Here is a 23,014-nt window from a genome sequence, read left to right on the forward strand (position 1 = left end):
CCAATTTCAGTGGGCCGGTTCATGAGCCTAACTGCAGACGTGACCTCCACGTGGGTTGTAAACCAGGCAGGAGGTTGCAGGCTGGGCTTAGCTGGCTGAGACACAGCTGCTTTGCAGAGACCCTTCTCTACAGGGCGACCTCACAAAGCCCAAAGCGAGGACTTTTGTGACCCGATGCCTCGCAGGGACCCTTCTCTCCAGGGAAGGCACAAAGCTAGGACTTTTGTGACTTGGACACCTCGTGGAGACCCTTCTCTCCAGGGTGACACTGTATGGCACAAAGCGAGGACTTTTGTGGCTTGGACCCCTTGTGGAGACCCTTCTCTCCAGGGTGACACCATAAGGCACAAAGTTGGGACTTTTGTGACTTGGACACCTTGTGGAAATCCTTCTCTCCAGGGTGACACCATAAGGCACAAAGCGAGGACTTCTGCAGCCTGGATGCCTCGTGGAGACCTTCTCCCCAGGGTGATACCACAAAGCCCGTGTGAGGACTTCTGCATCCCGGACGCCTGGCGGGGACCCCCATCTCTCAGGTGACCCCACGAAGCCCAAAGCGGAGACTTTCGCGGCCTGGCCACTCGACTGAGACCCTTCTCTCCGGGGTGACCCCACGAAGCCCGAAGCAGGGACCCCCCGGGTAGGGCCGGACTGGACCGCACCGCCCCAGGGCCGCCCCAGCCCGCAGCGGCCCGGAGCTGGGGAGCCAGAGCCTTTGACAGGGAGCGAGGGAAACGTGGCTGGGCAGGATCCAGCCGTGCCAAGGGGAAGCGGCGGCCGTGCCAAGGGCGCCGGGGAGGGCGGGCAGCCCCGCTGCCAGGTGAGCGGCACCGCGAGGAGGCGGCGGCGGCCGCCTCGCCGCTGCTCCCCGGCCCGGGCGCCCGCGCGCAGCGCTGGGCGGCTCCGGGCGTGAGTCAGTGCGAGGGGCGGGGAGGCGCGGCGCGGCCGTGCGAGCGCGGCTCTCCCGGGCGGAGGCGGGGGCAGCGTGTCCGGCCCAGACCCCTCCTCCTGCCTTCCTCCGCCCGCCCGCGCCGTGCGCGACTCTCCCGGGGACACTGGGAGACGCCGCCACCGGCGCCGGGGCCTGCACCGCGCCGGGCCCGCCCTGCCCTGCCCCCTCCCGCCGGCGGCGCCGCTGCCCCGCTCGCCGCTCCGCGGCGGGTTCAATGTAGCCCGGCACCCCGTGGGGGCTACAGCAAGATGGCGGGTAGGTAGCACCCCCCTCCCCCCTTCCGCGCACACACCGCCTCCCTCGCGAGGCACCAGCCCTCGCCCTCGCCCTCCTCCTCCTCCTCCTCCCCCCTCCCCCCCGCCCCGGTTTAGGAAGCGCTTCCCGCAGCGGCGCCCCTTCCCCGCGTCCCCGTCCGTGCGCGGGGAGCCCGCGCCGTGGGGCTGGCGTGCGAAGGTGGGGTGTGGGCAGGAGGCGGGCGGAGCGGGGTTGCGCGTGGGCGCGCCGGTAACGCGCGCGCGTGTGTGCGCGCGGAGGGGAGGGGGGGGTCCTTGCGCCGGCGGCGTGGGGGTGGGCGAGGGGGGGCAGAGCGTGGCGGCGGCGCGTTGCGGCGGCGGGGCCCCGTGGGCCGGGGTGGGGGGGCGTGGGGACACGCGGGGGGCGGTGGCGGTGCTCCGTGCGTGTGTGTGTGGGGGGGTGCTGGGGAAGTGCGCCGGGCGCGTTGGCACATTGTGTGTCCCCCGCAGATCTGTCGCTGCTCCAGGAGGACCTGCAGGAGGAGATAGACGGCTGTGAGTGGGGCTGAGGGGGTGGGTGGGGGCGCGGGCCGGGGGCTTTTTTTCTTTTTTTTTTTTTCTTTTTTTTTCAGTTGAGGAAGTAGCTTCAAATGTGAATGCCCAGGGTGCATTGTGGGAGGAGGAGGCCATGCTCCGCGCTTCCTTATGTACATGAAATCCAGCGGGTCGTGTGGGGGGCAGGCCGGGCTGAGCGGGGCTTTTCCTGGCCCGGGGAGGGGGGGAAGCGGTTGGGGTTTGCGGAGCGGGGCACGGTTAACGTGAGGGGCTGGTGCAAGCCTCTCTGTCAGGCGGCCCGAGGAGAACCGGCTCTGCTGGCCGGGCGCGGTGGCGAGCTGCCGTTAACGGCTGTGTGTGGGGGGGGTTCATCACTTCTGAATAGTGTGGGGAGCTTCTCAGGAGAAAGGCCCTGGGTGGATGCCCTGGAGCCTGAAACATGTTTTTTTAAAGTCATCGTTATTATATATATTTTTATTCCCCCCCCCCTTCCTTCTCCTCCTCCTCCCCCACTTGGTCCCCTTCTTCCTGAAACCGATGGAGAATCGATGCTCGGAGAATTGATGCTCAGGGAAGCATTATGTCAGGGGGCAGTTGCGGTAGGCGATTCCCGTTCAAAATGCCAGTTTGGAGGTGTGCAGGCTGAAAGCGAGGGCTGTGTAAGGTTGTGCAGGTGAGGAGGGTGTGTATGGGTAGTGTCAATACGAAGAGAACTTTGGAAGCCGGGTAAATTTTGTGTGGCAAGTGAAAATGGAGGCGGCAGCTGTTCTTGAGGTGATTCATAACGTAGGCTTCAGCCATGCAGTCTGTTGTGGGTGTGCAGACCCTCATCACTGTCTGAAGGTACTTTGTCTGCTGTGCAGTCTTCACAGTGATCTGTTTGCAAGGGCTAGATTGCAGGAGCAAAACCTATGTTGGTTTCAGTGCTTCTGGGAATGTTATGTGTGCTTTCCAGAAGTTAACTGGAAACATTTTAGTCTTTTTTCCATTTTGTGAGCTGATGTTTAAAATTTGTTCTCAGGCTTTTTGTATCGTGTATTGCTTTGCACAAAGAGAGAGCCTTTCTGTAAGACTCTTCCTTTTTTTTCTTTCCTCTCCAGTTCTGATTGTTTGAAAATCAGATTGATAGTGTAGCTGTTTGAAAACTTTTTGTGATTAGGTGAGGACTTTAAAAAAAAAAAAAAAAGTGGTACACACACATCAAAAATAGACACATGTTTTTAAATTTCCACTTAGTAATCTTTTTTTTTCTTGACTGTAAGACAGTAGAAGTAAGATGTGATTATAGTCCTTGGAGAGATGATTTGTAATCCTTGGGTTCCTGCAGGTGGCTTGAATGTTATGGTCTTGCCTTTAAAAAGGAAGAAATTATATATGCATGGAGATATGACTCAGTTCAGATGAGAATGTTTTGAAGGCAGCAGCTATAGAAATGTAAAAATTTGATCCTTATAAAAAATTACTGAGGTTCTGATGGAAATAGATAAAAGTGAATAGGTCAGTGCTTACGTGTATTATTTTTAGAGAAAACAGGAATCTGCATGAAACGGTGTGTGCTGTCTGGACATAATTTGATCACACTTGATGTCTTCTACAATTTTGAATTTTATGTGATTTTTGTTCTTGAGATGTGGACATGAGCTAAAGAAAAATAATACAGACTGAAGAGACTGTACATACATAGTCAAAAGCATTATGTCTTATAGTTCTTTGAGATAGTCATGCTTCGTATCTATGTACAACAGGTCTTACGCAATTTATGAAAGCTTTCCCAATTGATGCGTTATTTAGGATTACATTTCATCTTTGCACGTGTGAAATAGGCAATTTCAAAAAAAACCAACAAAAGCTGCAATTTTGGCCTGGCTTTCCCAGGCCTGAAACCCCAGCCTACAGTACCTCTCTGTTGTGAACATTTGAAAGCTACTTATTTGAGCAGTAGTGTTAGAAAATGATTTTGAGGCATATTCCAGAAGTAATAGAATGCACTTGTGAGAAAACTGGAAGTGCTGGCAGCTTTTATGCATGTATAAGTCCGCTAGGTGTGGTCTTGCTATTAAATGCACTAAGCTATAGTACGGACAAACAAGGAAAAAGAAGTTTGGCCATACCTGTAGTCCAGGTGGTACAATTTAGAAGGAGAACTTACGTAAATGTAAAATAATATGAATTAAAAAAAAAGACTGAGATGAGATCAACTGACTGGATGTTTAGAAAAGTAAGCTGCATAGATTTTCAGTAAATCTTTGTGTTTTTTAATTGATCGAATATCAAGCAACAACAATAGAAACATCTCATGTATGAACTACACTGGAAAGAAAGGCAGGAGTGATTAAGACTAGATGAATATGTAAAGATTTGGATTGGACATCTGAAGCTGGACCACTGGTTCGGTGTATGGCTTAGCACATTTTACTGGACTAGGCATGTTTCAATAGCTCGTTAGTGAGTCCAGGTTTGATTCTGAATCATGGAATATTTTTTTCTGGTGGTGATAATAATTCATAATGTGGTTTTCCATTTTCTAATGCAATAGAAGTGTGAAAAAATAAAAGAATGATGAGAATCACTAAGGTGACTAATAGATACCTTTTATTGGTCATGTTCTAAACCAATAGGAGAAAGTTCTGGAGTTGAGGAAAAACAACAATGTGCACTTGCTGCTGAAAGTACTAAACCAAGTGTGTATGTATCTTTATAGCTATATAGGCTAAGAGCAGCTTTATGATTTCTTTTGTCTTTAATCTGTCTCAAGTATTTTACTTGAAAGTTGGAGTTTAGTCAACAATTTGCACAAGTTTGCAATTTGTGACTCCTTTCATTTATTGTACCTGCTCAGTGGATACTAATTCATCATATTAAAAATGTAGATTATTGTATCTTTGGAGTAAGGTTTTAGTGGTTGCTAAAAAAAGAAAATTTACCTTTTTCCAAAGAAAATGTGATAAATATTTAAGTTAAAAGAAACATTTCTAGATTTCAAAAGAGACTAGTAGATCTACTTCTGGAATAATGGGAGATCTTCAGGATATAAGTGGGAAGCATCTATTTAAAATTTGTGTTTTTGTTTATTTATTTCAGAGGTCAGAGATTAAACAGGAGCTTTTATAAGAAAGGCTTTCAAAGAGTGGTTGATAAACCAGCTGGATTTGAATTTTAAATAATTAATTTTATCTTTGGTTTACATTTGTATTTTGAAAGCTTCATATTATTTCCTGATCTTGGTTGCTTGGTAACCATTGGAAAGCTCTGATTTTTTTCGGGTGAAAGCATACTTTACACCTGATGGTATATTTCCTGGTGACCATTTCTTTCAGTAGTTGCGTAGCTTGGCACATGGATTTTCAGTACCTTGGTTTTAGATAATATTTTGCTTCTGCTGAGATAACTCCTGATGCCAAAAACTATGATAGTGATTAAACAAATTCTCGTTCTCCAGTATTCAGCCAGTGGCTTTTCATTGTTCAGGAGTTTGAAGTAAATCATCTGCAGTGCATCCTGGCTGAACATAGAGAAGGTTATAAAAGAAATTCAGGTCTTAAAAGTAACTTCTTATTGTGAAATGCAATTTTATTATTAACTACCCTCCAAAATTAGTAACATATAATTGCATTTTATTTGTGTAAAGGTGAACTTAACAGGAGTCTTTTCATGATAGCCATTAAGGAAAAAAAATAAAAAATGGGGAGAAAAATCCTATTGGCGGTGGAGTAATAATGTGGAGTAAATAATGTGGGGTCTTCTGTAGGCTTCCAGGTTGAATTTTCTGGCTACTATGCAAAATAATGTAGCAGTTCTGTTTCTGGTAGACAGTTACCCGTAACTCTGCTTGGACTAATTGACTTCCTTGATTTTCTGTCTGAAATCTTGAACAGTAAATGAAAAGAAATCAATGCAAATATGGCTTTCGTTCAAATACTTGTGCATACAACATCAAAATAGAATGATGTAACTGTCTAAGGCAAACAGAGAACAAAACAGAAAATGAGCAACAAAAATGAATGAGAAGTAAACACAGGAGAAAAATGCAGTATTAAATGTTTCTGCTGGTAAATAAAATGTTCTTTATGGTCCTTCCTAAATAGGTTTGTTCCCCTGTGGATATTTCTGAAGGCTGAACTGAGCAGTACAGATAGATGCAATCAAACCTATTGTGATGCTTCTTTCTGTTTGTCCTTTGATGTGTGTAGGATGTATATGCTGAAAAATGGAGTTATCTATGATTAGAATCCAGATTGTAAAGCAAGATAACTTTATTTAAATCAGAATTTTTATTCTAATTTAAACCAGCAGAGGAAAGCAATTTTGATTTTATAATTGATTTCAGTCTTGTTTTGCACTTGTATTTATTTTTTTGAATGAAAGCTTATTCTCACAGATAACTGATGACTGCATTTAAATACAATCTTTTGATAGTTATCAAGTATACAGTCTTTTGATAGCTATCAATAACATACATGTTTTGACAGTTATGTAGCTTAACCTGTATCTCTTCAGATTCTGAAGCTTTACTGTTTATCATGTTAGAAACTGGTGAGGGTATTTATCTTTTTCTATCCACTTAGTCTTCAGGTGTTTCAATTAAAGATGCAGAAAGCTGTATTTTATTATCTAAGTGTCTTTTAGACATTTTTAGTTTAAAACTGTTATATCAGTTATATATAACGTTGTTTCCCTTACCATAGCAGTTTTAGCAGTAAGGTAATCTTTACATTTAGGAATGTAGTGTTACTGGTGTTGATTTTTCTAATGGAGTAAAATAGTTCTAAAGACTTGAAAAATATAGTAAATAGAATATAACAGCTTTTAGAGCTTAGTGTTTTTTTAGTACCTAGTTCTCTTTCATTGATTGGAAAAGGAGAACAGACCTTTCTAGCCTTTCCTCCCAGTGGGCTTCTCTACTCTGAGTGAACCAATTATTTAGCTGAGTCGAAGAAAATACTCTGTGCATCTGCAGATGTCAAAAGCTGTTTTATCATTGGTGATATGGTGTTGTCCCAATTACTCAGAAGTCATCCAGCATCGGCAATGAGTTTGTGTTGGTTGAATGCTTTTAATTAAATAATTTTATTACATCTTGGGCAGTATGTAGGTATCCTTTCAAATAGAAGCTAATTTCCATTTGAAATGCTTAATTTCAGTTTAATTTTTAAAGTTGATTTTTCCTAGTACTCAAAGTCGAAAGCTTTGGTTTCTTTTTTGGTCTGCATTTCTGTGTGGTGTCAAATCACAGTTGCAGCTTGATGCTGTGCTTTGGTTCTTGTTCTCTTGCAGTGAATTAGGCATTGTATACTAAGATAACATGTTTTATATGTTAAAACTCACCTTACCTCTCTAACAGCTGTACATGGTAATATCAGGAGTTTTTGTTTTGCGATTCCTTTGTTCCTTCGTACTGCTTTACCACAGAACAAGAATTAACCAAATTTTATTATGCTGTTCATTGTTACGTGTGGACTGCGAGTCTGGTCGCTTCTTAGATTTGGTTCTGGCTTTCAGTATAATTAAACTTTTGACATGAGATTAGAATGCCTGACCTCTTGGTCCTGTCAGAGGCTTTAACTCTGGTGAGAGAGCGCTAAGATGGTCTGAGTTCTTGGGTCGGCATTTCAGTAGTCTTCAATCTTTAATGTCTGCATTGCAAAAATAATAACACAAATTAATGGCAGCCTTTCTGTAGTGGTCAGAATCAGGTCTCTGGTGTGACTGTGATTCTGTTTGGTAGGGAATCAAATAATCAGTTTTTAATGCTAATGAAGCATACTTGTTAAGTCTGTTGTTTTCCCTGGAGATCACATTTTAATTCTCCTGACTGTTCAGTTCATTTTTTTTGTCTTTTTAATATGGTGACTGACCCTCAAAGAAACTGGGAGACTCAGGTGGACGGCTCTGTCCGCATGGAATTCTGGTTTTAGTGGTCTCAGGTGGGTAGTGGTTAGTCTCTTTCTTGAGCAACCTCCTAGGATCCTAGAGATAGGAAAGTGATGCCAGAAAAGGATTGTGCTTGATTTGACTTTGGCTAATGAACCTTCCTCATGCAGTTGCATTTTTTTTCCTCCATTACATCTAGCAGAGGATTGAAGAGAAGGTAATTTTCCAGGGTTTCTGCTTTCCAAGACCAGTAGCATCATTTCTGATGTGGAAATGTGCTCTTCATCAACTACCTTTTATGTTCCTGTCACTGACAAGAATCCTCAATTGAGGTTGCCAGCTCCTCCAGCTTCTTTTTCTTCTTTTTTGCTTCTTAATTTTCGCCTAGGGCTACAGGGAATCTCCTCCTTCCGATGGGAGAGAAAGGTAGAAGCAGCAGCCCAAAAAAGGAGGAGGAGGAAAGGAGTCAGGAAAGACATGGGAGTTTTTGAAATTTTGAGTTTTAAGATAGAAACCTTGGTGTTCATGCAGTTGTTTCTGCCTGCTGATCTATTGTGGAGATGGCAGAATGCAGCATGTTGAAGACAAAATATGTCACATTCCTATGCATGTATTTTGCTGCTAAGACTTTCCCTCTGTAGGGGCAGAAAGTTTTCGCTGTAAGAGTAGTAGCTGAAGAGATGACTTGTAGCAGTGGCAGAATGGGATGTAGTGATATCTTCCGCTGTGAGAGCTGGAGTAACAGTTTTGTCTTTGGAAAGAGCAAGCCAGGGACAGGTGCCCCTAAAGGAACCCAAAACATCAGGGCTTCTTTGTCAGCTTGAGAAGGTATAGCATAAGTAAAATCAATGTGGCTTTTTCTTGGCTTGTGTGAGACAGTGCGTTTCTTCTTTCTGCCAATGAACTGTTAAGATCTGGTCCCATGGGATAGGTCAAAATTTGTTTGTGAAGTAGGGTTTTTTTACTTGCCATTTGCAACAGCAGAACAACTACACTGAGAGTTGAGTACTGATGATTTTTTAAAAATTATTATTATTTTAAAGGTAAAGAAAAATGAAAGGCAAATGGTAAAATAATATGCATTATGCTCAGATATAATTTTTGTAAAAGCTAAAGGTATTTATAAAAGTGACGTTCTATATGGATGATAACACAGACTGTTGAACTGTTTTCTCTGATAAACAAGTCCACTCAGGTATTTTTATGTCTTGTTGCCATAGTATCTGAACAGCTCTGAGAAACTGAATGCAAGAATGACCACCTTTTCCTTCCTCCCTAGCCTACAGGATAAATAGCTTGATTAGTCTGTAGGGATACTTGTATGTGCATGTATGTATGCTTTATTGTCAAAATCCTACGTTAAATAATTCTGAAATTAACACCCGTGGCTTTTTTTTTCCTTAAGAGTGAATCCAATGCATTCTGTAGTGAATCCAATGCATTCTGTACTTTTCAATATTCCCCCGTAACCAGTTTTACACTTTACAGTTTCACACAAGCAGGATAAGTGTGAGGAGTTGCCATATGAATTTTTCCCCCTCAGTGCTTGGAAAACACTAGGGCTTGTCTCACCAAGGGCTTTGAATGCTGTCATGCTAAGTCCAAAGTCCATTATCTAGGGTTTAAGTGGGGAGAGACAATTGAGAAACAGAAAGTGATTTTATGTTGCAAAACTGTTTTATAGATTATGGCTTTGCTAATCACAAAGCGTGTATTTTCTGCAGCATTTAGCCCAAGTAAGCATATTTGAGTTACTGTACTTCAGCTAGCCAAATTTGATCGAAAGTAAGTGTGCAGTGAATGAAGTAGAGCAGTTGGGTTAAGTAGCTCATGAGCTGTAACTCAAGGTGTCACATCACCATTGCAAAGCAAGCACAAGCCCTTGGAGCATTTGAGCTTCAGCTGCTTGCTTCGTAATGTTCTCCCTCCCATTTAGTCCTTATGTGGTTGGAACTTGATGTTTTTACATAGAACAGACACAGAGTTGGGGCAGAACTTGAGTGCTGCTCCCAGTGCTGTGAATGTGTGGGTTCTGTTGCAGCAGGACTGAGCAGAACATCTCAGTTGAAGATGGAAGTGGGATTCTCAATATAAAGCTGTAGAATGCTCAATAGTCATAGGGCGGTCAAAAAGAAGCAGCAGTGCTCCACAGTTTGAGGGTGGATACCTTTGTCTGGTAAAAACTTATGGAGGAGAGGGGAAAAAAAAGACAACAAACCAACAACCTTAGAATACTTCCTGCTAGCATTATCTGACTTTTACCTAGTTCCAGCCTTGTTCCAGAATTCTTAACTGTATGCAGTTGTTTGGAAAGGATAACAGAAAAGGACTTAAATAGCAGGGGACTTGGATGCCATGGTGATGGGTGTGACATACTCCCAACAGGAAATTGGTGGACAAAATATAAATTGTTGATTGTTTTAACTGCTAGCTTGGATGTCCTTCTCTTTGTTTCAGTTTCCTTTGGACCAGGTTTTGCTGCAGATCAAACCATTAACCAGTAGAAGGTACATTCCACTGTTGTACAAATTTATGGCTAATGAACAATATGAGGTGGAACAACTTTTCCTTTGTTTCAGAGCAAATCAGGACTTTTCAGTGCTGCTTGTGTATGCCTCGAAGAGACAAATGTAGCCATAGCTACACCTATCCTTGTTGCTTAAAGGATCTGTTATCGCCTCTTGTTTCCTCTGATGTTTGGATGAGAAATGCAGTTCCTTTTGCATGCTTTATAACTGCATCCTTTTTTAAAAAGCTTTTGCTAAATGAAAGTGTTCTCTTAGTCTGTTATGTTTAGTCTAGCGCTCATTTAGATTTGTTGTGCCATACTTGTGTAATTTCTGTGTGTAAATAACTACAGATCTTGAATCCTGCATTTTTCCTTCACCCACTTCCTGCCCCCCTTCCCCCACAGTAAAATACACAAGCTTTATTTTAATAGATTTACTCTATCTGTGCTTTAAGCCGTTAGCAAGTTCTGCTATGAAAGTGCTACAAGAGTATCGTGGTAAACTCAGCTGTTAGCAAGCAACTTTCCATCAGAGCTGGTTTGCAGAGAAGTGTGGTCCTTATTTGAGCTAAAATGCCAGCTAGACTGGAGTCTAAGATTATCATCTGAATTGATTCTTTTTATACTTCTGTTTACCTGTTCAGTGCTTTTGGCGAGTAAAATCATACATTGTTCAAACTTGCAGTTTTCACCATAAACATTTACTCTACCAGGGTGAACTTGTGGCATCTCATTTGCATTTTTTCTCTCAGACTGCAGCAGAAAAGTAGAGATAGTAGGTTTTAAATGTCTCTTGGAAAAATTATCTCCCACTTTCTGACAGTCGATCTGTGATCACCAGTGAGTGATGCCTGGATCAGGCAGGCAAGGTGGTGGAACTCAGCATTGCAAATGTAGTTTGTAATATGTATCTATCTGTCATTGCAATAGCATTTGGCTAGTGTTATTGAAGCAGTGCAGTAAACTTGTGGTAGCAGATGAAGCTGAAATAGCATGACTGATGCTTTGGCCTGTGATGTCACTCTGCTGAACTGGAGGTGGAATATAGGGCACAGCAGAAGAGTAAGAGTAATGAATTTCTGACTGTGGACAAATACAGATGTTTAGCTTCCATGCTTTACAGAAAATCTTGTTATTGCTGCTGTGGATTTCCCATTGCAGAATATCAAGATGCAAAATGACATCCCTTGCAGAAAATGAGATGAAAAATGATGTATTTACAACATTGAAGGGCTGAGAAGACTTCTTACGTTCTAAAGAAGTCCAAATGCAAGGTGAATTTATTCTTTCATAGCATAGAGGATAGTAATTTAGAACAAACTCGCTGCTATTACTTTGTGATATGAAATCAAATGTTTGCACTTGTAGAACTATTATTTTTGCTTTACAGTTAAACAGAAAAATTACTTGCTGGAACAGCAGAACCAAACTAGGTCTTTTCTGCATTGGAGTGCTGTATTAAGCTGTAGCAAATAGCCTATACTACAGTTGAATAAATATTAGTCCATTTTACTAGATGTATCTGTAGCGATTGTTGTAGAGATTTCTTAATAGATCTTGAGACTGCTTTGGGAATGCAGAAGATAAAATGAGAGAACTTAATGCCGGTTGGAGGTCTTGAATGTTTAAAGATGTTTGTTGCTCAGTTTTGAGAAATGAAAAATTGCTCATTAAAATGAGAGATGTTATGTTTCTGCCATGGAGCCTATAACAGATGCAGAAGAACTCAAAAAAAGTGCATGTCTGACCTCGCTACCAAACAGTCTATGATAAGAGAGTTGTTCATGTATTATTAAATAAAAGAAAGATGGTAATTATTTTTGCAAATGTGATCTTGTGCTCCTTTTTGGCAGAGATGCAATCTGATCAAGACTTTTTTGAAAGATACTGTGAAGATGAGATCTGTAGTGTAAAAATTAGCTCACTTGAAAATTGGCTTGTAGGCTACAGTTTTTTAGGTGGCTTGAGTTTTAAATGGACTTCTGCTTTATTGCTGTATGGCTTCTCAACCACGCTTGTCACTGGTTGACTAAGTGCCTCTAAGCATAGTCTCTCTCAGCAGATGGCTCTGTGGTCCACGTTAGTTAATAACTGTGGCAAGTCATTGTTGCATCCTTGCTATAGAACACAGGAGAATTCAAGTGGTGGTACACGTGTGTTAGCATATTCTTGGTACTGTATGGAACAGATGCAAGAGAGATAGGCAAACCTGAAGAACTTATACTAAAAACAGTCAAGACAGACAAATGACCGGACAGGAGAACGAAGGTACGGAGAGAAGTGACCTGGCTTGTGACCAAAGGTCAGTGATAGAATCAGATGTTGACATGAAATTTAACTACCAGTCTGGTGCTTATTTTGTTATGCTGTGGTGCTTGTGTGTGGTGGTAATAGCATAGAGTTTTGAAGAGAAAATTGCAAACTACTCAGTACAAACCTGAGCAATCTAGGTAAATTAATGCTTTTATTCATTTTGCACTACTTTGGTGCTTATATTGACAGAAAATAGTGCACTGTGATTGCTTTTTACACTGTCGTTCCATTATTGTTCCTCATCCCACCACCACGACTAACTTTGTATTTACAGGATAGCGCAGTTTTGTAGAAACTCTCAGTTTCTAACTCTGCTTCTTTTGCGTGTTGGCATGAAAACGTAAGCCCAGATTGCAAAGTAGCTGGGCACCGAATTAGTGTTAATTTCAGGGATGTCTTGTGGGCTTTAATACCTTCTGAGCATTTGGTCCTCATTGACTTGTACATTTTTGAAAAAGCACAGGAACTAGGAAATAGAGGAAGTGCCCTAAAGTTTTTCTGCAGCAGGAGAGATGAGTAACATGTAGCCCTGTTGCTTGGTCTACATTCTGAAATGAGAATGAATCTGGAGGTTCAGCACTTGTAGAGTTTCCACTAAACAAGCCAAGTCTTGTGTTCAGAGGTGTTTTTGCATTTGTTCCTTTGTAAAACTTACAGCTCAAAAAGTGCTGTGGTACTCAGATCTGAGTACTCAAGGTTGAGTGGAAAGCAGATAGGGCTGAAGAGGCAATCCTCAGTTAATGTTTGCTAACATACTTTGCTTGTCTTGTTTTGAGTGCTAGCTTTCTTGGAATAACCTTGAAGTGTAGGGAGTATCAGGACTGACTTGGTTTATTGGGTAACGTAAAGTATGCTTATTATGCATTTTGGATGAGAAGGGGTTAGACTGTTGGTGAATCATGTTTGGGGCAAGTTAAAGACAAAACTGCCGGAGGGATTTTGTTAGTATGAGAATTCTACTGGGCTGATGCTCCCTTTTGCTTAGATCAGTGTCTTGATGTTGAAAGTGAAACTAAATGTGTGAGACTCCTGTGTAGTAGTACTTTCTGTAACTATACATGTTCATATACTGATTGACTTCTTTTTATCACCTCTCTCCTCCTTGTTGGTATTTGTGTTGCTTTTATAATGATACTGCCATTTGAATCATCTCTTCTGTAACTAAGACCTGAGATGCTGAGATGATTTGAGTAATAAATACTGCTCGGCATCAGTAACAGGCAAGTCAAGCTTATTGCAGTGCTAAACTTAATTTTACAATGCACACGTACAGCAGGGCCAAATCCATGCAGCTTATTTTCTGTTTGAACCAGTGTGAGACCTAGAATAGGTAAATTGTAAGCAGCTACTCATATTTTTATCGCTGTCATATTAAGTCTGACGCAGAGTGTATTTAGCAGTTTGTTTGACTTACCTGGCTTCATAACTGAATGTTGTGATAATTTTTGCCTTAACTAAATAAAAGAAATCAGCCAACCAGCCAACTTCAGTGTGTGTTTGTGGTGTTTGTGTGTTCAGGCACATATTGAGCATACATGAAATCATGACTTTTGCAGTGTCTTAAGATGGCATCTTCAGTTGGACCACTGTAGGAGTATTATACAATAATGAATACAGAAGAGGAAAAAAAAGGAACATTCAACACAAAGTTGAGGTTGAGAGGAGAGAAATAGAGGAGAAAAAAATAGTGGTGGCTGGTATAATGGTCAGAATTTTTTAATTGATGCATTCAGCATCAATGGGAATACTGAATGATAGCTAAATAGCAATTACTATATCAGTGACTATATTTTGATGTAGTTTTCTCAGTTTGTGCTGTTAAATGTACAGTCTGATCTACAGATTTTAAAATAGGATTTCAACCCTGTCATAGAATTAATTTTATTAAATATTAGAGTGACATTTTTCACCCCATGCAATTGATTATGGCACAATTTAAGTGTATTTATTTAAGTTCTGTAGTTTAGAAATTGATCTGAATACAGTGGTTTACTTGCCTAGTGCAGGATACAATTATAATGGTATTATAAAATTTAAATTAATACAATCCGTTTCCTGAAATGAGGAGTACATGTGCAACTTCATTCACATATGAAAGCTGTAAGAATGTGTTCATTGGCTTTTGAAGTATGTTAGCCCCCAGAAACTAGGATCTCGCACCCAAAAATAAGACTTTGCTGTGAGAAAGGTGCATAGCTGACTTGGCATACTTGCAGAGGCAGAAAAAACCCTTGTTTCAAATCAATTGATGGGTTGAATTAAAGGCCTGTGAAAGGAAGTAGCCTGTTCCTTGTTAACTTATTTGGCATAAAATCCTAACTTGCATTCTGAGTGCATCTTTACCTTTTCCCCCTCCTTTTCTTGTGAAAAGAAAACTGATTTTTGAAGAAGAAGGAAGAAAAAAAAAAAACTTGTGTCTCGGTCTCTTCAGGTCTGGGCAAACATGAGTTCAAACAGTTGTGTAAACAGCGAGTTGCTCAGTGCTTTCTCTTTGTGCTGCAATACTTCTATGCACCTGACCTTTTCTTGAGCCTTCCTGCCCTCTGCTCCTCCCAGTTTGTTATCCTCTACTTTAAAAGCATGTCCAAGAGCACCAGTTTCTGTCCCCTAGCTGCTCTTCCACCTACTTTGTCTCTCCCAGCTGCTGATAGACTTCATCTTCCTTGCCCCTAGCTCCCAGATTCTTCTTGCCCTTCTGTCAATATGCCATGCTCTTTTTCCTGTCACCTCCTTGTGATTTCTCTCAAGAATTCCATGTACTACCAACAGCTGCAGAATTTGGACCCTCCTCTAAGGATAGGATTTATTTATGACCAATTACACAATGTCCATTCATTCTTCAGCTTGAAAATGGGAGAATTACTTTGTAGGTAAAGGAATGCTATTAACTCAGTTTAGGTCTGAAAATGTTATTCTTTTAGAGAAGTTTGGTGTATACATCTTGACATTTGAAACATGGTAAGGAAGAAGCTAGAAAATTGTATCTGCTTATGTGCTTTGAATGTTGAATATTGAAGAAAATGATACAATATATCTGATTACCAATTTACATAATGTAGTATAATTGTATGAAAGGTGAGAGGAGAATAATCTTTTCTTTGCTCTGTGGATTTTACCCTTTAAAATTAATTGTCGGACCTCTGTTTCCGTTTGCCAGTTTTCAAAAGGTTTTCTGGAGAAATTTGGCCAGACCGAAGAACGGTTGTAGAATACTGTAGTGTTGTATTTTTAGGAGTAAAGCAGATGACCTGAAATAGTTCTTGCAAATAAGTGTTTGTATTTGCAGGTTTTTGCAAATAAGTGATTGCATTTTTCAAGCAGACTAGAGGGCAAATGGAAGCTAACAAAGATGGTAGTTCAAATCCTCATCTTTCAAACAACTATGCAGAGGTGGAATGGACCCCTTTTCCACTTCATTGTGGTTTTATGTAGATAAAGGTGTCTGTTCATATGAACTTGCTTATTTACATATGGGTTTGTGTAATTACTGATTACTAATTATGTAATAGGTGAATTGTACCTATTCTCTTTGATAGTCAGATGTAGCAACACACCTGAACTTTCTGTTGTGCTTTTGTTTAGATTTTTTTAAACTTCCTTTTTGTTCTGTTAGATAATGTATTAAATTTTTATCTCTAGGTTAATTGCAACTGTGATTTTAGTGCGGGTGTCTTCAAAAAGCTGACTTTAGAATTAGCTTAAAGTCATTTGCCTTTAACAGACAAAAATGTCATGAGCCTCAGATGTTTAATGAAACATTGTATTTGGGGATCTAGAGGAAATGACTCGAAAGATATTTAATCCAATTTACAGGTAATCAGCCCTGTATAAAAAAGATTTAATGGGGGTCAGGGAAGCTAGGGGAAATAATCAGAGAGGATGTAGTGCTGCATTTAGTAAACGCATTGTGAACAGGGTTTTGCCTAGTCTTCTGTATCTCAGACCAACAACAGACATCATTCTAGTGTTAAACTATTGTGATTATAAGGAATATTTCTGATGTCTCTGATAGTTGGTGTGGATGACTACAGCTCAGAGTCTGATGTGATTATTATACCTTCAGCCCTGGACTTTGTCTCACAAGATGAAATGTTGACGCCTTTGGGAAGACTGGACAAGTACGCTGCAAGTGAGAACATATTTAACAGGTATGCTTTTTAAATGTCTTCTCTGGAGAACAGTGTGCACACTATTCATCTGATTCAAATCTGACTCAAGGTAATTTGCATGAAATACAAATAACTTAAAAAAATATATTTACAAAATTCTTCAGTTCCCACTCCTCCTTCTGCTTGCTGATGCACTCTCTGCTTACAGAGAACAAAATATTCATGCTAACAAAAAATATCTGCTTACCTGTTAAGTAACTGCAGTTCGGGGCTCCTTGAACTTTTTCATGACATGGACCATATCCTGTTAGTTTTTTATGGACACTTCCATTCCTGTTGACCCAGCGCTAGTAGATAATTGCCAACTGTCTCTGTAACGCTGTGTGGAAAGTGTCATTAGGAAAATATTTAATGAAAGGTCAGGAGAAAATAATGAACAGCACCGTAGCTTGCCAGAGGAACCCAAGTGTTCTGCAGATTCATCCTAATCTGTGGACAACAGTTCGAGTATAGCTGCTTCTGGTTATTTTAAACAAAAGACACGCTAAAAAGAAAGTCTTAGCTTGTCCTGTTAATATTTTAGTTTAGGTTTTCCACTTCGTATTTCTCTAATGCCCCTGAGCTAGTTGCTTCATTTAAAAGCACAGGTATTGTAGCGCACGTGCATGCACATTCTGTAAGGGAATGGAGATACTCAAAACCAACATTTATTTTAATTGTAATTGTAAATAGTTACTAGATCACAGAAACACCTTAAGTATTGTTGAGGTTTTCTGGTGTTTTATTTTGACATAGTTTGACTTGGGCTCCAGGTACATCTTTAAGAAAGTATGCTTGCTTTTATGTTGGATTCTTAATTCAGGAGTATATAGAAGATAGGTCTATAGTCAACCACACTGTAGATTAGCGTATTTATTTTGTTCATGTGGCCACAATTCAGTAATGATTTAGCCATGTGTTTAACAGGTGAGTGTACTTAAAATACCATACTACATATATGAACATATTCCAAATTTGCAAGGCCAGTGTGTTTTTATTCAGATTGAACTAAAGGTGACAATTTTAAAATGGTTTCTCTTATAGCCTGCATAAATGTGTATGTATAACTTAGTTCTGAAATGCTTGATTCTACCATTTTCCTGAAATCCAAAGTTTGTGTTATTTTACTATTTGAGGTGAAATCAGCAATTTGCCAGCTAGGAGGGTGCTGGGTTTTTTTGAGTTTTCATGAGGAGGGAGGGAAGAAGATAGAGCCTTCAGGCTTATGAGTATTTGATTTGTGACAATTATGTAATAAAAACGTATAAGAAGGAGAACAAATTTCTGAGAATTTCAAGTTGTGTGACTTGAACTTCAAACAAGAATGTTGGTCGTAATGTTTTACTTGCCCATCTGAGAAATAACTGCCGAAGTCTGTCAGTGTGTATCATCACAGGTGTGGGGCATGTATAAGCTTGAAATCTTGTTGAAGACAGTGTCCAGCTTCATGCATCCTGTGCTTGCTTGTGTTTTTCTGCAGGGGAAAATGGGTGGAGTAGCTAGAGTTTTCCCTGTTTTTTGTTGTTCTTATTGTTGCCTGTATAGGCCTGTTTAATCCTAGGTCTCTGTAGGCCTAGGTGTATGTATTAGCAAAAGATAATGTAGGAAATAGTATGAGATAGCCATTAGTGATAAGACTGTGAGTAGCAGTTGAATCTGAAGGCACCTATTACAGGCAGCTTATATCAATTTAGTATTAATTAGTCTGAGGAAATACCAGAGATTTTTGCTAGATGAATGAACTGGAGTTTTTTATAGGCAGAAGTTCAGAAGAAACATTAAATTTAATTTGTCTTTTTAGATTAAAAATGGTATTGCATCCAGTTACCTATATGTAGATTTAAGACTATTTTATATTATGATTGAGATAATAAAACCATGTTTCTCTGACCTTGAACCTGCATTCATGTGGAAGTTTCAGTTTGTTTGTGCCTATACCCTTGAAACATAATCGTTGAATCTGGGTAAATCAGAGTAAGATTTTTTTTTTTTTTTTTTGCTTTCAGTGGATGAATTCCCTTTTACTGTTTTTTGAAATAAACTTTCATTTTACATATTCTTTCATTTTGCATATGTTTGTGTTCTCATTTTCTCTGTCTGGTAAGTCATCTGCATATGTTTCATACTTCTGTAGCACATTATCACATTTGTAGTGCACGATCATAGTGAATAATTACAATGAAATTTTTTTAATCAATTAACACAGAAGCCTAGTCTTCTTTGAGTGGATTCCGTGAACACTCATAATTTCTTAGCTGGCATCTTGAGGTCAAAGCCTGTTGCTCTGAGATGAAACTTGATCTATGTCTACATCCTAAGAAATATTAGCAAATTAAACTTGAACTTGCAAAGAGGAATTTTTTCCTTGTTTACATATGTATGATTTTTGATAGGATGAAGAAAGAGTGAGGTAGGGAAACCTTCAGTAGCTTTCTGAATGGTGGGAGGAGTTGCTGTGTGCCAATTTTGGCATGTTGTTTACATTCTCACTGTTTAAATGTTGTTGATCAAGCACCACAGATGTTGTCTTAGTCTTTGAGACTGGAGGGGAGCCTGAAAAATGTTATGACAAATGATCCTTCTTGCATCTGAAAACCAAGGCAAGTACGGCTGCGGTTATGTTTTATTAATGAACTGAAGAGGCAGCCTCCAGACCAGATTTGAAAAGCATGTCTAGCACATGCCTTGATAATCCGATTTCATGTTGCAGCAAGAGAAGATGCATAGCAGAGGGCCAAGGCCATCACCCTGAAAAGCAGGGTCTCCTTGTGTCTGGCAGCACTGATGTGTATGCATGACATGGATGAGGATTCCCTTTTGTGATTTGCTTTAGAAACTAATTGCTGGTGCAGATTGGAGCATAGTTTTTACCTCTTCTCATTTGAAAAATCCTCTGAATTTTCCTAGACTTTCTTTCCATTAACCTGCTTCCATTCCACGTTATGAAGGCTCAGAAATCCACAGCACTTACCAGTAGATCTGCCTGAAAAGGGAGGCAGTTCCTGAGCAGCAGGAACTTTTGATCAACGCACATTTTGAGGAGTTGCAGTTGCCCTTTTCCTTCAAACCAAGGCGGATCGTGACAGACTCTCGTCTATCAGTATGGTCAGTCTTGGCTATGAATATAGATATTTTTAAGTTACCATCTTCTAGCCATGCTGCTTCCTGTTCGGAAGTACTCCTTTGCTTTTCCCATAAAGAATATTACTTGTAAGTGAGTTTTAGAAGAGTTCTGTTGTGCACTAACGTGGGAATCTTAGTGGAGCCTTCCAAAGACAGGACAGACTTCGCAGCATTTTCAGCTGTGAGAAAGCTTATTCCTTCCTTTGTTTTGTCAGAACCAGAGCATACTTCTTGTGACTGAATGGGGACAGATCTGGAAACACTGTAGCTGTCTCCCATTCTGTAGGCATCCTCTTCTGTGGAAGAGGCTTATCCAAGTCCCTGTGTTGGCCATAGTGACTGTCAGATGTTTCAGGATGCTTTCTAATTGTCTGCTTTTCAGCTGTTCTCTGAAAAATACCTGCTATTTTTTGGAATGGTTCAAGTTTGACATACTGGTAGAAGAGCACTCAGCAGTCACTGAAGATGTGTTAGACCTAGAAGAGGGGTTAAGTGTGGGGGTGTGTACTTATGTTCAGGTTATCAGTGGCATTTTTGCTGTCTACAATGTCGATGAAGACTGGGCCTGTACATTCTGGGAAACTTGTTGTATTTGGCTAAAAGATGTGCTCCTCTGACTTTGACCCAGGCATATGGCTTCCCATATGGTTGGTAGAAGGTAGCCTTCTTGTTTTACGGACTCCAGATGGAAGAGAGCAGACATCAGAAAGGAGGGTTAGCTGAACCACATGTGACAATGAATGATTTTAATGTGGTTATTTGATTCTTGGCTCTAGCAGTTATAATATCCACCCTGGTTGTATACGTGTGTGATTCTGGAAAATAATCTAGATGTCTTTAGAATATATGCTCTGTGGTGGAATGAGGCTTTTTAGGAACTGAGAAATCAATTTATTTTCGAGGAATTGAAGGTAATGATGAATTTTTAGAGATTCATGTCTCAGGACCATGCTGTAAGCCGTTTGTCTTCTCAACTCTGTGTAGCGGGGACAAGGCCATCATTTTGCCTTGTAGCTGACAAATAGGATTTGCATGCAGAAAGTACCCACGTTGTAACAGGAGGATGCTGTTTTCATCCCTCTGTGCTGCACTGCATATCAAGAACTTCTCTAAGGCAGGATGTTTGGTGGGGTGTTGATAATCATATCAAGACCATCCTTAAGCTTAGGAAAATACCATGCCTCATTTTCATTTAGGTATGATCAGATTATAGCCAACAAGTTGATTCAGAATTTGGTTATCCTCAGCTGCCCTTTTCTCTCCCTGCTCCCTTTCCTTCCGTCTGTGCAGCTTAGCCCAGTGTAAGCCTCCTCTTTTTTGGGTATGTGGTGGACACTGACAATAAGAAAGTGCCAAACTCAAGCCAAAGCGATGCAGATGAAGCTGTAATGGAATTAATTCTGACTATATTTCTCAGAGAACTTGTCATTGTAGGATAAATTAGGTTCTTTCTCCTCTTTTCTAGCTTTTCCCTCCCAATTGTCCAGTCTCCCTCACCACATTGTATGGCAGAGAATAAATTTGGTAAAAATGAAACAAAACCCCAAAACACATTTTTGCGCACAAAATTATGGATACAGACATACCAAATAAAAATTACTCAAGTTTAAATTTCATAAAATAGATAAAGTTTACCTTAGAAATGTATGTTAAAATGATGTTAATATAAGCTGAACTATCAGATGTCTAATTTTCCCAAGCCACCAGTAGAAGTCTTAATTACTTAAAATACTCCTTATATTTATAAAGGCTGAGAGGGCATGTACCTCTTTATGTGCGTTTAGCCATTCCTTTAAGAAGGGTACATAGATGTTCATTTTGAATTTGGGAGTTGATTCAGAATATCTTCTGACATTATTTGGGGAAGAAAGTGCCAAGCTAAGCTGCTAATGGTAATGCTCATGTAAATTTGAAAAGTCTTCAAATCTTGATTTAGAACTTATGCATAAATAGCATAAATATTAAAAGAAAAATTATTGCCCACTCTCCCCCCTTCCCCCCTTTACTTGCTAAATGCCCCTCCTGTACAAAAGAACTCTCTGATGTTAATATTTTATAGTAGACGTTTATTAAAGAAAGAGTTAATAATCATGATTGGGAGACCTCTGGTATGCAGTAGTTATGCCATTTAGAAGTCCCAGTACAGATTCCAAATAAGGTCAATGTATGAAAGGAGTTTGAGTGAGCCAAGCACAGGTATTTATAGCTCTTCTCTGAGTATATCATTGTAAATCCCAATTATGTCCTTGTGTGTGGAGTCTTTGAAAGATCTGTGCCCTGCATGTGGACATAAAGGCAGGGTGTTTATAATATATCCCCATTTTTTCCTGCTGCTAACAGCAATGAAGCGGTGCCTTTAAGATACCCTAACTGCAACTCCATCAATTTTCTAGCTTCGGACAAGGTCTCTCCGTGCTTACTCATGAAAACTGGGACTTTGCTAATTATCTTCCACTTCTGCATATAATAGCTAAAGTGTTTCTGATGCATGCTGCACTCCAGCCTTCAGTCCCTGCTCTTTCTTTAGCTAGTCGCCTATTTAGTGTACAAGTAGTTGCATTCCTGCTTAGGTGGCAGTTGTATACCAAAGGTATATATGGCAAATAAATAAATAATTTTCTCTGAGAGTTCACAGCTGTAGAGTTACTGATTTGAAGCTTCACTTGCCAGAGCAGATAACGAAAGTGTGTTTGGACCTGGAGGAGTCAGGTACCAGATCTCGCCAAATGCGTGAAAAGATGTAGCTCTATTAGAGCAGTGAAGACCACTATGGTAGCACTGAGAACGCATATGCATTGAAATTCTTGGTGGAGCTTGGTATGACATGTGAGGCAAGCACTGCACAAACCCTTGCTGGAGGCAAGACAGAAAAGGCAAGAAATCGTTAAGCCTAGCCCCAGCTCGTGGGGCTGGATAGCCAAGAGCAATGTATAGTAACAGAACTTGTGCCACTGAAACCACTGACATTGTGGTCATTAACATTGCTGGAGTTGTTTCTGTCGTACATGTACATGGAGGAGTCTGATTCCCTGTTAGAAAGCACTCTGGAGATTGAAGCAGGTAAAGTACTGCACAGGTTGTCCTTACCCCCAGAGGAAACCTTTTCCTCCCTTTCCTTGTCGTAGGATGTATCTTGCCTTTCTTGAGCGTGGAGTCATGTTCACTTGATTTTGTTGTTGTTGCGCTATCTGTATCTAGACCAGACAGCTCATCCTTCAGAGCTTTCTTACAATTACACAGATGCTGGTCTGTCAGTTTCTGGGCAAGCTACCGCTAGCCTTATAGCCTACTGTGCATTGATATTTTATTG

General features: G+C 40.7%; 1 protein-coding gene across 7 annotated transcripts in view; it reads left to right on the forward strand.

Annotated features, from left to right (window-relative positions):
- Nucleotides 1-946: 946 nt before the first annotated feature.
- Nucleotides 947-23,014, forward strand: part of PPP4R1 (protein phosphatase 4 regulatory subunit 1) — a 67,382-nt gene continuing 45,314 nt past the window's right edge. The window contains exons 1-3 of one of the 7 annotated variants that reach the window (XM_064507203.1): nt 947-1,207; nt 1,696-1,740; nt 16,446-16,581. In XM_064507203.1, coding sequence (XP_064363273.1) covers nt 1,201-1,207; nt 1,696-1,740; nt 16,446-16,581 — 188 coding nt within the window. In that variant the 5' untranslated portion in view covers nt 947-1,200. Of the gene's footprint in view, nt 1,208-1,249; nt 1,406-1,695; nt 1,741-16,445; nt 16,582-23,014 lie in introns of those variants that run through there. The other 6 variants (XM_064507205.1, XM_064507206.1, XM_064507207.1 and 3 more) reach the window with 6 other exon arrangements.

The sequence above is a fragment of the Dromaius novaehollandiae genome, chromosome 2 (genome assembly GCF_036370855.1).
Source record: "Dromaius novaehollandiae isolate bDroNov1 chromosome 2, bDroNov1.hap1, whole genome shotgun sequence".
Taxonomy (NCBI): Eukaryota; Metazoa; Chordata; class Aves; order Casuariiformes; family Dromaiidae; genus Dromaius; species Dromaius novaehollandiae.